The sequence below is a fragment of the Hyposmocoma kahamanoa genome, unplaced genomic scaffold (assembly GCF_003589595.1).
Source record: "Hyposmocoma kahamanoa isolate Upper Pololo Valley unplaced genomic scaffold, ASM358959v1 224, whole genome shotgun sequence".
Taxonomy (NCBI): domain Eukaryota; kingdom Metazoa; phylum Arthropoda; class Insecta; order Lepidoptera; family Cosmopterigidae; genus Hyposmocoma; species Hyposmocoma kahamanoa.
Genome location: NW_020653743.1, coordinates 5,539,356 through 5,555,379, shown reverse-complemented (window position 1 = coordinate 5,555,379; position 16,024 = coordinate 5,539,356). Strand labels below are relative to the sequence as shown.

Genomic DNA, 16,024 nt, shown 5'->3' with positions numbered 1-16,024 from the left:
GCCCCCGCCCGCACCAACACTCCTAATTTATGTCTTTCATTGGGAAACTCGTGGTATAACGAATATCAACGAAAATAGCAATATAATACACAAAACGATATCATGATCTCTCTATTTACTGAAATCATAACTAATTTTATTTAAACATGTGAAGTTTCAATAGTTTCATTTTTAACTAAGTTTTTAAAAAGGCTTTATTGATTCGAAGCTAATACTTAATTACTTACAAGATTGTTTAATAGTTAATAGTTGACGGCGCGGTCCGTCCGCCGTCGCGCGACGGGCGAGGGCGTGAGTCGCGCGCGGTCGGCCGGAGGCGGCTCTGCGTGGAACGGAACGCGCTACGAACGAATCTCACAAATAAATAACAACTCTCAAATACCGCTACTATGAAACGTTCTATACAAAATTGAACATTGCCGATTCACTAAGTCGTTTTGATCTCATTTATTTATTATTATTACTAAAACAAGTGGGCGGCGAGCGGCGGCCGCTCCAGTGCGACTCGCGATGAACAACTCGTCACTAACTCGATTAAGTACATGTCTTACGTTATAAGTTGAAAATGCCACTGCTGCGATCCTACGTCGCCTATGTCTGTGGGGCGCGCGCAAAGCGGCGGCCGTGCACTGCCAAGAGTGACGCTGCCGAGCACGGGCCCCGAATCGCGCGCGCCGCGCCTATTGCTCATAGAGAAAAAATTCCAAAATCAATTCGTTACACCGTAGACTATATTTTGTTTAATAAACTTGAAGTATTTATCAATAATCAATAAGTACATTATAATAATTGAATAATTAGTATTTGTTTTCATAAGAGACTAGCATTACAAATAAATACCTTCAGCTATACAATTTTAATGTTTATTTTCTATTTTAAACATTTCGAAGATGTTTAAAGTGGACTACGTCGGTTTTTACACAAGAATGCAGTAAACGGTTCTTGTGTAGAAACTTTTCAGTTGATGCGTCTACGCTTCGAGATATGACTTAAATGTATACTTAGATTTAGGGGAAAGAGGTCGTAAAAACAAAAAGAAAAGTTATTGAAATTTATAACAAACATCTTAACTAATAGTTCAATAATTTAGTCCAAGTAGAGTGGGCGCGGGCGCGCGCGCGTCGGGTCATGTCGGGCGCGGCGGGCGTGACGTCACCACCGCCGCAGGGGCAGTGGTGACGTCACCACTCGCCGCCGGGCGCTACAAATGAAACAACTTTATACAAAAGGATGAGTGCGCGGCGCGCGCTCGCCCGGACGCCAAGCCATGTCTTTGACGAAAGCAATATAAAACATTTCATTCCGTGTAAGAGATGACACGATGGTATGCGAAAATTTATTTGTTTTACTTTCAAAAACACACGTCCATTCGCTCGTCCTTCCGCTTAAATCTAAAATTAATAATTAGACAATATTTTTTTTATTTGTTCAACAGACGCGCGCGTCACGGCACGCGCGTATAATAATAAAATATTTTCAAAACAATCGAATAATTAAACACACTAGTTAACAATATAACTTATGCTCAAATACACTGGTGGATGTGAGTAGACTAGTGCGCTAGCACCGATGCGTCTCTATACAACAGGTTAGTCTCTCCTCGACCATACTCGAAATCAAATACGAAACTTGATCATCCTCGTTACTCGTTTAAAAATATGATTTTATACACAATCGTTTTAGCTAGATTATAATATAATTAGAGCGATGGCAGCGAAACGGTTGGAGAGCGTCCGAGGTCGCGGTACGACCGCGGCGCGGCGGCGGCGCGGCCGCTAAGGTAATACTGACATTACGCTAAATTATTGCATTGTGAGCGGGCGGCGGCGGCGCGGGCGGCGGCGGCCGTTACACCGCCGTCTCGGTGTGGCTGTGGCTGGACAGGCGCTCCACGTCGATGTCGTGCGGCGCCAGCGCGTCGCGGCCCGCGTCGGCGTAGTCGATGCTCGACGAGTGCGAGAACCGCTTCGACAGCGCCGTCTGCTTGCGCAGCGCCTCGGCCAGAGCCGCGTCCGCCAGCGACCCGCGCGAGTCCAGGCCCTGCCGGAACGCGTTCACCACGCGGATCTGCCACACACCAGCGCACACGTTAGACATCCGCACGCACCACGTCATCGTGGGAGAATTCGTGACACTCTGACTGTTAACTTGTTGCCATTAATATGCCAGATGTAGGAGGATTTCGACCCGTAGCTCAGTTGGTAAGAGCAACGTTACGGTGCAGTAAGGTCGGGGGTTCAAATAACTACGCTTAGCGTAACTTCAGAATAGAATTATGACATTATTGGAATGAATATTTTTTGTTTTGAACTACAGAGAAAACATTTAATTTGAAAGAAGTCAGAGCGCCACAAATACTCTAGAAATCGATGGTGAATTTCGATGTGAATTGAATTATTGAACATGTATGAACATAAATAGAAGCACACCGAGCCATAAAAAAGAGGCGAGAAAGCGGTAGGTAAATTTAAAATTCCAGTCACAGAAGGTCCTCGGGTACAATACAGCCTCCGGCATGTGCCGAGTGCACGTCAAAAGCACGCGAGTACTGTGACGCAGACTTAGCATGTCCACATCGAAAACCAAAGAAGTACCAAATACACAAACCAACTTGTCCCTCTATAATCATAAGAATTAACATCTCAAGTTCAACATACGTAACTGTGTACAAAGTTGATTGGCGTACTTGAAAGCAATTTCTTTGACGTGTTATTTCCTGTTGAAGACGGTCGACGTGAGCCCGCAAACGCGAGGCATGCCATGCAGTGTTGACCGTGGTGACGCACTAATGCACGACTGCACCACCCAGTTTCTCCATACATTTAGCACTCTTGGATGCAAGTGAAGTGTATGGCAAGCTAATGTAGAATAGTCGTGTAATAGTCGAGTTAGGAATCACACAATTTGTTTCTCTGAATACAGACATGTTCGAGTTTGTGCCAATTCGTGTTTGTGTGGGGTCCTTGGTGGTCACGGGACTGTACATACTTACGTTTTTTGAGGAAACGACTTTTTAACAGCATGCATCTCCGTAACAAAACGTTTTTTATAAAGACCTTTGTGTGTACGTTCTTCTGATACTGTTAAGTCGTTTTCTGGTAAAAACGGAACTAGACAGGTGAAAACGTGACTTACTTAGGTCGTGCTACGAATCGGACCTTTTGCGCCCCGACAACAGGCATATCGAATGACGCAGAGATAAATATACATTCTGCACTAATATACCATTTTTAAACGGTCCAACACAATTTATTCACTTTAAATGGCAGATAATTTACATCTACCTATTCTATTTATTGAATTGAAATCACATTTATAATGTATATTTTAAAAAATTCGCAGAAAGTATACTAAATATCTCTTACATCTTTTTACAAGGGCCACCTGCGGTGACGCACCTAGGTTTAACATGCATCTCTGTGGCTGTATTTACCCTGTCTACGCGAAGCCTACGACACTAACGGTCTATGCGGGAAGCAACATTGATTTTCCTACCCGATGTTGAAGCCAGAGTACAGAAAGCTCTATTACCCACTCTCAGTTACATTTGCCCTTTCATATTAAATTTTAAACCGAAATTATATAAAACTTTGAATTCTATTAAATGAAAATAATCTAATAAATAATAATAATATGTGTGTACTTCATAAGAAAAGCTTAATTAATTCCGGCTTAAAACAATTTGAGAATCTACCAAAGTTAAAATCGATTTGGTTCCTTTAACCTATTAGACATTGCAGCGCTAACCGACGAATACAATTTCATAGAAAAATTTGTCTAAAAGCCAAATTTCAAAAGGATAACGATATATTATCGAAAATATGATAATTCTCTTTAAAAGCTATGACGAATCCCTGGCGTTGATGTATTTTGACCCCCACGAATCAAAGTGCATATGTGTGGCAACAAATAAGTACTACAATGCTTATGGTATGATGCAAACGGAAATATTAAAGCCTTTCTAAGGAGGTATTCTCTAATAAATTACGCGCTCATCAACTATAACTACTTTGCCTTGAACGAATTAACTGTTTAAACAAGACTAACTTTAAGTTTGCAGCAGTCTGCTCGAAACTAGTGGTTATGTTCAAAGTTACTTTTTAAGGTTCAAGCACGTTTTTGAACATTAATAGATAAGAGTCAATTCGTCTATAATTTGGGACCATGTTTAGCAGAAGCGTAGAACAATAAAACGTTTTTAAACATCCACGTATTGTTACTTTTATAATAAATACATTGAATCCATGATCCAATTATCAAATCCGCTAAGAACATTTCATAACTTTGAAAACAAGTCACTATTTTCATTAACTAAAAAGCTCTATACCACTACTCAGTTCCTGCCTGTCTTGCGATCTCACTTGTTTCAGATTCCTTGTTGTCCAATATTCCTACATTCCCCAGAACTAGCCCCAATGCATTCAGAACACTGTTACATTATCTTTACTTTAGAGTTGAAACATACTTCAAAAAATACAATATATACAAAAATATTAACTTAGGATACTCTTTAATATTTTTGTATATGTATATTCAATATAATTCTCCTAAGACTCCATATTTAGTAATTCTACAATCAATAACAAAATTGTGCAATAATATTGGGGTACACAAGTGTCAATGACAACTCAAGCCGCAGAAAATTCTGGAACTTTCTGTAAATTTTGGATTTTTTTTTCATATTCATGCTAAGCTTGCGTCATGAATACTCCCTACTATTATTGCAGAATTTTGAACATCCAAAAACGGATGTATAGTTTTCGCCAGCAAAAGGGAAAACTATGCCATCAAAACAGTGAAAACTGGACAACAATCTTCCATGTACATTTAAAAATACGTCAAAGAAATGTATGAAAACAGCGCATGCGTCAGGATCCATGCGAATGATCAAATAAGCATGCAGGTAACACTGACCCATCAATTCCACACCACCTGTACAGGGTCAAATCTTACTTCTAAAAACATAGGTATATACATATGTACATCTAAAACAATTACAATATTTACAACACAGTGCATGTACATATAAGAGGTAGTGAAACTAAATGGTCAGCGTTAACAAAGACGAGAGCAAGTGGGAACAGTTAATACACAGTTGTAGGTATAGATAGAGTACAGTTGGTGAAACGTATAAAAACAAATTAAACAAAAAATTAGTTAAACAAACAAGACGTGGAATGATACAGGCTTGTTCGTTATCTTACAGCTTGATCGGTAGATGTCTTGCTGTACGGCACCGGTATCAAGCGTTCTTGTAACTCGCCACCTATGACCTTCCGTGTGCAATGGGGTATTCATGGAAAAAAAAATAAAAACGAGGATATGAAGTAAAGAGTCACAACACGAAGAGGCAGGGCGACGCCGGGGGCGCGCTCCGCGGAAACAGGAGCTATACATATAGTACGGCGGTGCTCTGGATCGAATGCTACTCTACATAAGTCAAATTCATTTCATTCAAACTCAAAAAGTGTTTATACTGTGAATAATTTATTACTCATATTCTATAGAATTGCGTTATACACCGAAATCAAGGAAGTCTTATTACGAGAATAGCATTCGATACCATTAGCCAGTGAATATTTTCACAAACAAGAGTGTATATCAGAAAGTACAGAAATATATCAGGAACCGTCCGAAGCAGTGACTCGCGAAGCGATGAACAGATTGTAGGAAGAAGATACCAAATAAATACAGGTCCAAACAAAATATATAACGCAGGGTTCGTCCTAGTACCTTAAGAAGCACATTCATGGGGTGTGCACTTAATTCTAGGTTCATATTAAAAAAAAAACATTTACAAATTTCCATCCAGGGCTCCGTTACATTCGTTTCAGGAAATAAATCTTCCAAATCAAACGTACATGATAAACAACTAAACTTAACTTAAAATACACAATAAAAACATGACATCAAACATTTAGAATCCAGTGAAGTACGTGACATAGTTTTTTTTATAATTTTGTTTTTGTGCCTGTGTTCGTGTGTGTGTCTACGAGGTGTCCCCCGTGTGTGTATTCCATGCGAGCGAATCTATTGAAGCACACATAAAACGTTATTATACCGTCGAGTCGCTCACATACCAGATAATAAACTCTAAACGTCAACCTCCTATATTCAATCTAAGCTACATCTAATAACTATATACATAAGCGCTATGAAACATCGTGAGAGCAAATAAATATGATTTATTTTATTTTTTTATTTTATTTGTCATTTATTTATACCCCGTACCTATTATATACACTTTTATCAGAGCGTGGGGGTTTAGAAGCTTTATACAAATTCAATCTATACATCTATATACAATTTTACAAGTCAGTGCATACATGTATATATACATATATGCAGAGGCAGTTGTATTATATACATGCTGTGATTTCTAGTACGTCTCTACTGGCTAAGGCTAGTGTAAGGCCTATTATCTACCCAATCAGAGCCGACAGCTGTGTTTCAGCAACCAATAGTTTTTCGTTTGACAATGTGGCATAGAGGTGTCTACAAAACACTATTGGCCGACGAAACACAGCCCATCTGTATAATTTTCACGTCAGTTTTCTCTACCTAATTTCGGTGGCAATTAATTTTAAAATTTAAATATTCCAAATGTAGTAACCTCGATAATATACTGGAATACTTAAATAATAAAAATTTGCCACTGAAATTGCGTAGAGTGAAACTAACCTGAGAATTACCCATCTCCATTACGCTTCGGTAGAGAATGGACCTAAGCGGCTGGCGGCGAGCGAAGCAAGCGTTCTAACATCGAGGGCCGCACGACACGACATACGAACGACAATGATGGCCTGGGTACAACACTCCCCACGAGGGCCGAGTTACCTTAACAAGTCCAGACTCCGCGCCGTGCCAGTCAGGTGAAATAAAAGTTACTTTGGAGTAGATACTTTATTACTAAACTTTAATAAGAGACAAGCAAGTAACCAACAGAGTACTATTTTAGGACCGGAGCAAGAAAATCATGCTTCATTATGGTTTTAATTACTTTTAAGTTCCACTATTATTCGGCGTGTCCGAAACCACTATAAGCGTAATTTAAAAAAATTACTTTTTTTAATATTAATAACTAATTTTTTTTGGTGTACACCAAGACACGACTTTAACCTTCAAAGTGTTTAGTAATCATATTTTATGTATATTAATCTAAACCTTAACATTTAAGTAGCAGGCAACTTTTTAAAACTACACGAAGTGCATTTAACGATGAAATTTAGGAATCAGTACATATTATTAGTATATATTCAATAATAGATGCTATTACTTAACTTATAAAGGAAATATGATCACTATTCCATAAAACATATTTGAAAGATAATTAAATTTGCTTGAAATTACCTAAAAGTTTTAAATTTTGAACTAAAAGAGATAAAGAAAATAAATATTGGAAGACAGAGTACAAGATAGGTGTGTAAGTGTGTAAAGATTAGTATACAAGTAGCAATATATAAAATCCCCCAAATTAAACATAGAATTGGTAGGCTTTATATATCACCGAAGTTCTGTAAGACAAAGATATTAAGTAGGTATATAATAATAGACTCTAAATTATATGTTCATTCAGTCGCCTTATTTAAATCCATGCATCCAGTGTTTGTCTATTTTGAATTGTCAAAAACGTTCTCAGAAATATAGGTTAACCATAATATCATGGAATAGCTTATGTATACTACTAAAAACAAAATGGGGTTCCATTGTCTAAATTTAGTCTAATGATTAAGAATGGGTACCATTTGTTACAACTCATCAAATTCTAGAATATTCAATAAGTTCTTTACGATGATACAAAAGGGTCAAAGAATACTATGGCATATTAAATGTCAATGTAACTTAACAATTTATCCCAAAAATAATATTTCAATTCAGTATGAAAATTCGAATTTTGGAATAATATTTTTGTTTGGCTATGGACGTTAAGTATCATCTACAAACACTATTATGTCCTAAACTATTATTGGACCCGATTGTAGCACCTTGTATGTGCAAAATATCTTCATGCCTTTTATTACCAATTTGTCGATAAAATTAAAAATAGTTTTTGGTTTTGACTAGCGTAGTATCTCTCTGTTGTCGGTAAAAGAAAGCTTTAAAGCTCTCCATGAGGTTACGGTCAACCCATGCTACAGAAACTAGGTTTATGTTATCTATGGTAAGTGTCCGTAAAGTTGGTACAAAATAAAAATCAAATTGTGAGTAGTTGTGGTTCACATTCAAGGGGAAACTCCACAAACTACGGGGTAACATCACGAGCTAAACATTCAGAGTTAAAAATAATATCTAGTTAATATAAATCAATAAACATTGAAAAACTCATGTCACCATGTTGACACATCTAATACGCATTCCTAAAAAAAACAATAACAAGCAAATTTAATAATCATACCATTTCAAACGTTTATATAAAAGCACTTTGAATAGCACAATGTGAATTTGTTTTTTTTTTATTTATTTATTATAAAAAATGGCACATGAATTTTACCGTATTATATAATTTTAAAATTTAATACAACACATAACATTAGTATATTTATTACAAAAAGATGAATTCATGAATTTCCTATTTACAAAAAAAATCAAACTTCAAATATATCTTTGGTAAAAAAATAAATAAATCAGAAAACTTTTTTGTATTCGGTATATAAACAGATCTTTTTAAGTTACCTATATATCCAATCTAAATAATGGTGCACCATAGTTATAACTATTAAATATATTTTGCGCGTTCACTAAACTTTTTTCTTAATCTAGAACTTTTAGTAAACATTAAATCAATCTTAAACTATCTACTGCATTTACATTTTAAAGAGATTTTTAGAAATGTTTTATTATTTATTATATTTTGAAAATTTTAGCAAAAATCCAGGGCGAATATATTTAACGAATATTATTTTTTATATATTTTTTTTATACTTAATATATGGTTTTAAATGGCAGTAGTATTTTGTTTCCATCAGTTTTAAAATTATGTTTTTAGAATTTTGAAATGTCACTAATAAGTTGTCGATTTTAGGGTTAAATTTTGAATATTTTAGTGAAAGTAGATGATTTTATTGTATTAGTAGTTGTTAATGGTTAGTTGGGGATTTTAATCATCGCTTTGATGCGATACGGGGCTGAGCGCGGGAATGGAGCTGCCGCCGGATTGCACGCTGATCCTCCGGTGCTCCGCCAAATAATTATTGACAAATATCCTGCGGCCGGCCAAAATGTCCGCCTTTTGCTGCAAACAACACGACGTGACGCATCAGTCTCAACTGTAGTGACTAATGCACGGGAACTGTGTACCTGCGTCACGCGATCACGTGCTACTACCGACCAGTTAACACTGGCCAGATTCAACGGCCAATCAAAAAAAGTGGGACAGGGGCGTTGGCATTCCAAAACCAAAACGTTTGTAATTTAATTCGATAAATTAAAAAAAAATGAACTTTTGGATTTAGAACACCACTACTAGAAGTGAAGAAATAGCTAGTAGAAAATGTTAAAATTGTTAGTAAGCAGATTCCGTCAGTTGTGCCTAACTTCTAGGAGTAGGGGGCATTCACACTAGCTGGGGCGGGGCAATCGAGGGCATCCAATAGCAAGTACTAAATATATAAAGAAAAGAAATAAAATAGGAATCAATTACCGTGTCGGAAGCTACTACTACGCAGAAAGATGTCAAAAATCCGGTATGTGAGCTACTTCGCGGACGATGATGCGCTTTTACATTGCAATTTTCAACGTGATTCGAGATTGCTGTGAGATTATTTTCGGGTAAATAAAATATCCGCAAATCTAATAAATACTTTTATTAAAATGAGTTTTTAATATTAAACTGGTTGTTTATAATAACGCCGGTTAAGTATGTATGTTAGACAATAAACAAATGGTAATCGTTACAACTCAAAATAAACTAAAAGTTTACGAAACCAACTTAAAATAAGTACATACACAACCGATGGTAATAAAAAATAAGTGAACCTTTTGTTTTAATTAATTATTTTGTTGAGATGATTTAACGATACCTAATTTTCTAGTTTTGGTGTATAGTGGAGTTTATATATTTTATTTATTTTTAAAAATCTCTGCTTAAATTACTGAATTAGAAGTTTGGTGAGTTGTAATATAAAGTAATAATTTTAGTGAAGGCATATAACATATTAGACATATTAACATTTCAAAATTCGGATAATCAACCCTTCAACGAGAATCTGATAATACCGAGACAAAACTAAGTTTAGTCATTACATTAAAGAAATATTATCAGAAGCTCTGCACCAAACATCTATTAAAAAAAAGAAAATACAAATTGTGCATACTCACAGACATCGTATACATGCATACACTGTAACATAAGCATGATCACACACTTAAATGCGAAGCAAAAAAAATAAAAAACAAAAATAAGGACAACATTTGTACCAAAAAATATACAGTTTTCTCTCATCTACACAGTACTTACAATCTAAACGTTGAAGCCGTCATTTTGTAACGCGTTGCTTCACAAAATGGCCGCCAATGTTCTCACCTTACTAGGTGGTCGTGAAATCTACGTTGACTTATTGAACCAGATAAGTAAATAATTTTTGATGTTAAAATATATTTGTAAGATGGAATAATTCGTAGGTTCAATAAGTCAAGTGGCGTGACGACGACGGGCAGCCAACGTGCAGTACACGTAACCCATGCTCTAATAATAACACTGTATTTACTCGTTTGTGTACCTACATTGACGTGAGCTCGACGACCTTATACTTACATTACAAACACTCCCTACGCGAGTCAGACCTACACTTACCGTCAACATCTGAAAAGAGCGATTTTTCTAAAACTGGGCGGCCCCCACCATAACTATTCGAGTGGCGAAAGAAAATGCTATTGGAATTTGCTTGAAAATTTATTGTAAATAGATCTCGTAACATTCGCAAAACCAAGTTTAAAGGATATACAATATATGTTAGAGCTCTCATCTGCCGATTGTTGCCGTCAGCTGTCTCATTCATATTAAACTTTAGGTAGCCGTATACATTTATAATTATCATATAAGTTAATTAAAATAATCATATAAGTATTTAGAATAATAATATTTTTCTATAATATTATGTAGATTCTTAGAGGCAGATCTGAATAGAAAAATTATAAATATTCGATATATGCGTAGATCTAAATGCTTCCCAGTCCAAAGTTAGAATCAGGGTACAAGTGGTCCCAAAATTTACTATGAAACAAAACACACAAGCTGCCGAGCGCAGTTCTTAGATCTCAATATAATTGTTGCCAATTTCGATAACAACTACCTACTAATAGAAGCTAGTGAGAGATGAAAATTCAAAAAGTATCTCTTCAGTAAAACTTTAAGTCTAACGATTAAAAAGTTATAATTTTTAAAGGAGAATTTTAATATTTCTTTTATTATAATAGCTATACAAAATATCACTGCTCCGATATACATATAGACGTCAAAGAAATTTAACTTATGTACAAATACCGTCTCTAAAATAGCAGTGTTCATTTTTAATGACTGGCAGACAAAGTCGGTCGTAATAAATATAACCTACGTATGAAAGGGGTCCCGGCACTAAGATATGCGCAATCGTCAACTAGTTAAATACTCAAAACACCTCTATCTGAACATTATCGTACAATATAAATCGAAACGTACAGTGGCGCCGAGGCGCGTAACAGGCACAATTCGGTATAAGAGCCTATCGGATCGCTAACTTTCTACTGCTTTATTGCTATCGACTACCTAGTTCTAAAAATTCAACAATTAATAAAAAACCTTAACGTACTAGTTTAAGACTCGAAACGCGACAAATCGTCGTTAAAGCATAAGTGTGAATCGAAGCGGAAAATCGAGAGTCGTCGCGGCGACGCGGTTAAGTACGAACGGTTCGTCGGGTCCGCGGAAACAAACTGAACAAAAGAGAAGGCGTCGGGCGGTCAGGGTGCGCGGTCGTGGGGCGGCCGGACCGGGCCGCGGGGTCAGAATATGGTGGTCTCGGTGCGCGACGCGGCGGGCACGTCATCGGCGTCAATGTAGGCGATGTCGGGCGGCGGCGCGCGCAGGCGCGAGCGAAGGCCCGCCGCCGAGTGCGCCGACAGCCGCTCCTCCAGGTCCTCCAGCGTCGACTTGAAGGCGCGCACCACGCGCAGCTGCAACCAAACCAAGCTGCACCGCCGCCCTCCCGACCCTCCCGCGCCCGCCGGCCGCACTCGCACGCACTATCGCCACCGATATACAAAAGAGTGTGGTGTGGATGTTCTTGTTAGCTCGCCACGACTATGGCTGTATTCAGAGTTTCGCTACGTTGTGGGACTTAGGACTATGCGTGTCTAACATGCAGCTAGTCGAGAGACCCGTGCGAGGTGGCTACGCCGCCAAGAGACCGGTGCTGCGGGTGGGAGCCATGCTCGCGCGGCATAACAAAAATAAGTATCTAAAAAGGTGCCAGCGAAAACGGTAAAAAACGGGGCCTCGATGTGGGGTCCTCTAGATGACATCACAAAGCGGGACGATGATAGAGTAGGGTTGACGATGAGCGTGACGAAACATCGAATGTCGAGGAGAAGTCGACGAGTGGAGACAGGGTGCGACAGTCGAGACGGTGCCAGGGACAGAGCGGGGCTACAGCCGACACGTGGATGCAAACAGACCAGAAAACAGAACAGAACTAATCAGGCGCTATCGGTAACTCGCAGACACTCTTTCTAGGAAGGAGAAGTGATCATGATGCTACGCACTCAACTCTCACTCCAACGAGCTATGTATGAAAACTACGATACGTCTAGTCGCCTATTGCGTAACGTCGTCATTCCTGACTTCGTGTCGTCCGAATGATGACGCGACGAGGATGGTGGCTCCGGCGCGTTCGCAGCACACACGTGAGCCGAGAGTCGGAGTGTCGGTGAGCCGGCCGGCAGCGATGAGTGAGGTCGGCTATCTAAGGCTAGGCTAGGTGGCTAGTGTGGTGTACCGTGAGCGTCCGATGCAGGCAGCGCGCCGCCAGCCGCCTGGGCCGCCACTACACCTCGGTCTCCAGCACGGGCCGCTGCCAACAACACCGCTCTACGCCCGCGGCGCCCGCGCCCGCGCAAGCTGCGCCGCCCAGCTCCACGCCCCATTCGACACCGTCCTACGTTAACGCCTAGCTTAGACTCTCGACAGATATGGGACACGAGGGGCCTCACCGGAGGGTTCGACGAGGGCGGTCGGACTCCAAAGGACGACTGTGGACTCGAAGAGGAAGTTCTCGGAAGACAGAAAGGCGATTTTCGGTTTCGAATGAGGCGTCTTCGGGGTATACAAAAGTCAGGTAATAAAATGCAAGTTTGATTCTATCTAGGTATTCTTCTAGTACAATGCACCAGAGAAAGAGATAAGGTGGTTGGAAAGGAATAGGACGACGGCCTACAAATCCGATCGTCAAAGGGTATGCTGTTCAAGATGCATTCCTACGTTCATCGGTCAGTCAAGGAGGAAGATACTGAGGACCATGCTACTGTGAAAGGATTCGTATCTGTATACACTCGCTAGGACGATTGGGGACGACTACGGGTTCTTAGGAGATCGAAAAACAAATAGAAGCTGATAGGAAACAGTCCTGGATTCGAACTATAGGACAGCGAGTAATTTAATCGATTGACGTCATCATTAACTAGAGGACAGGTTTAATAAAAACTCTAGTCAGAAGCATATATTGTTTCTACACCAATAACATACAAAGCGTGAACCTGAATATAATAAACAAAATGGATACGAAGCTGAAAATACATAATATTAAATACTCGACGAACTACGAAAATATTGATTTTTGAAAAAATATTCAAATGTAATTACATTGTAAATACTACTTTCTGGCTTTATAGTGTAAAATTCACTCTACACACACCAAGCAGTTTCTTTTTAAAAGAAAACTATATTTTTTTTAGTTTAAAACAACATTGGAATTATATAAACAACAAGAACTTTAAATTTCAAATTTCGCAACAAAATTGATGACGTCAATATGGGACATGGCGTTAAAAGGTAAGAAAAAACGAATAAAAACGGTAAGCATATCCCATATCTGTCTCAACTGAGCTCAACAAGCAGGCCAACACGGAAAAAGATCCTCTGTGTAGAAAAAAGTAAGAAAAAAGGAACGGAATTCTTGTGTTTATCGTGTACTTTGATGCGTGTTATGTTGGCCACACGGCCAGTGTCACGTGATACGAATATGAATTTGAAGTGCCAACTGAAAAAAACGAACTTAAAAAAAATGGAGACACAGGTATGGGGAAACTCGAGGCCGCTACCCTGAAGACTGGCTACACTACACCTAAACAACGAAGGGAAGACAATGCGTGAAAGGTCGAGGGAACTAACGACACCGGAACCTAGTTTAAATGCCACAGCTTCGTATGCGGCTTTCAAAGTTTTATGATTGTTTTTTTTAATACGAGCGAGATGTTTTTATAATTATTTATCGATGTTTTTTAAAGTTCAAATTCCATATGCCTCTATGGTGGTGGCTCGCGGTACATTTATACACATGTGACATTAAGGGATACTTATACTAAACATCTACCATGCCAAGTTATATGTGTTATTACTACGGGAGCCAAGGAAGTACAACAATATAGAATTTAGTTTTTTCTGATTTTTACAATTGTGTAAATATCTTTGTAAATGTATGGATGTCATACAGGATGTAACGCAAAATTTCAGCGGGTGATCGTACCTGTGCCAAAAAATACTTTAGCAAAAAATATTTTATTTTTATGGTAATTTTTTTTCTAATAAGTACGATCCGTGCTGATAAACATTCGGACTTTTTTGTTTTCCTTTCTTTTGTTACACCCTGTATAAATAGCAACCTGACAAGGTAAAAAATAATAATACTTTAATTGAAATATATGTAGATTCAAATAAATAATAAAATAGATACATAATTGAAAAAAGAAACGAAACAAAATGAAAATTATACTTGTCACCAAATAATAAGAATTAAAAAAATAAAATGAAATATTTTCACAATCGTATTTTCACTGTTAATAAGCAATACAGAATCACTTGAGTTACCGATTACAATATTAATTATATAAATTTCGTTATCATAATAATGTTATTGTTTCTACATACTATACTCACCGGTTTAGCTGTCTTCTATGTTATTTAACCACTATATACATTACATAATATGGACACTACATCAAGCCTAATATACCTAAAAACGCAAAATAACCACATAGCAAACGCAACTAGGGATGGAAACTCCAGTTTGACGCTTTGGCCCACCTGACAACACACCCGGACAACCTCTCTAAAGGACAACATTCACAACAAAACAAAAACAAATCAAAAACAAACAAAAAACACTGACAACACAACAGCAAAGGAAAGAAGGTCCACCGAACATCGGTTAAAGTCATATGTTAGTCGCGAGCACTCAGCATGCTCTCGCTACGAACTCACTCGAATTGATTATTTATTTATTCATTTGTTTTATAAGAAATATCCACTCCACACTCAAATAAATCAACGTTCCATTTTAACAGCAGTAACTGAACAAAAAGATTTTTATTTATAAAATAAAAATAATTAAACAAACATATGGGACAATAGAAAAAGTGACCATGTTACTGCTAATTTGATATCGGTAACGCTTGTTAGTGGTACGCCGTGCGGCCTCGCCTTGGGTACTTGTAGGTACGTATGGCGTCCAGTCATTTAAACGCCCAACTTTGTACTATGTCACTGTGGCCACGATGAATCTCGAGATTAATTATAAATACATTGTCTCCATTGAAAAGTATTAGTAATTGTCACTATTCTCAATAAAGCAGCAATGTACAGTGCAATTGGAAATCGATTTTCTTTCGGGTCGCAGTGATGTAGTACAGAAAGGACCTGGGCATGGGTTGCTGGGATCAGTAGCGAGGATGTATCGGGTTGGCGTTTCACAAGCAAAAAAAAACACTATTTAAAAAATTAAAATAAACAAAAACAAAAAAAATAGTAAAAATAAATCAAACAGTCAGTATGACT

The 16,024-nt window shown here is 38.0% G+C and overlaps 1 protein-coding gene across 11 annotated transcripts in view; it reads right to left on the bottom strand.

The window, feature by feature from the left end:
* Nucleotides 1–287: 287 nt before the first annotated feature.
* Nucleotides 288–16,024, bottom strand: part of LOC113228109 (plasma membrane calcium-transporting ATPase 2) — a 322,320-nt gene continuing 306,583 nt past the window's right edge. For 3 of the 11 annotated variants that reach the window (XM_026461262.1, XM_026461260.1, XM_026461258.1), the window contains exons 24-25: nt 5,205–5,273; nt 1,849–2,067 (exon numbers count right to left, since the gene is read on the bottom strand). In XM_026461262.1, coding sequence (XP_026317047.1) covers nt 1,849–2,067; nt 5,205–5,273 — 288 coding nt within the window. Of the gene's footprint in view, nt 2,068–5,204; nt 5,274–9,006; nt 9,233–9,408; nt 12,202–12,971; nt 13,131–16,024 lie in introns of those variants that run through there. The other 8 variants (XM_026461264.1, XM_026461265.1, XM_026461259.1 and 5 more) reach the window with 7 other exon arrangements.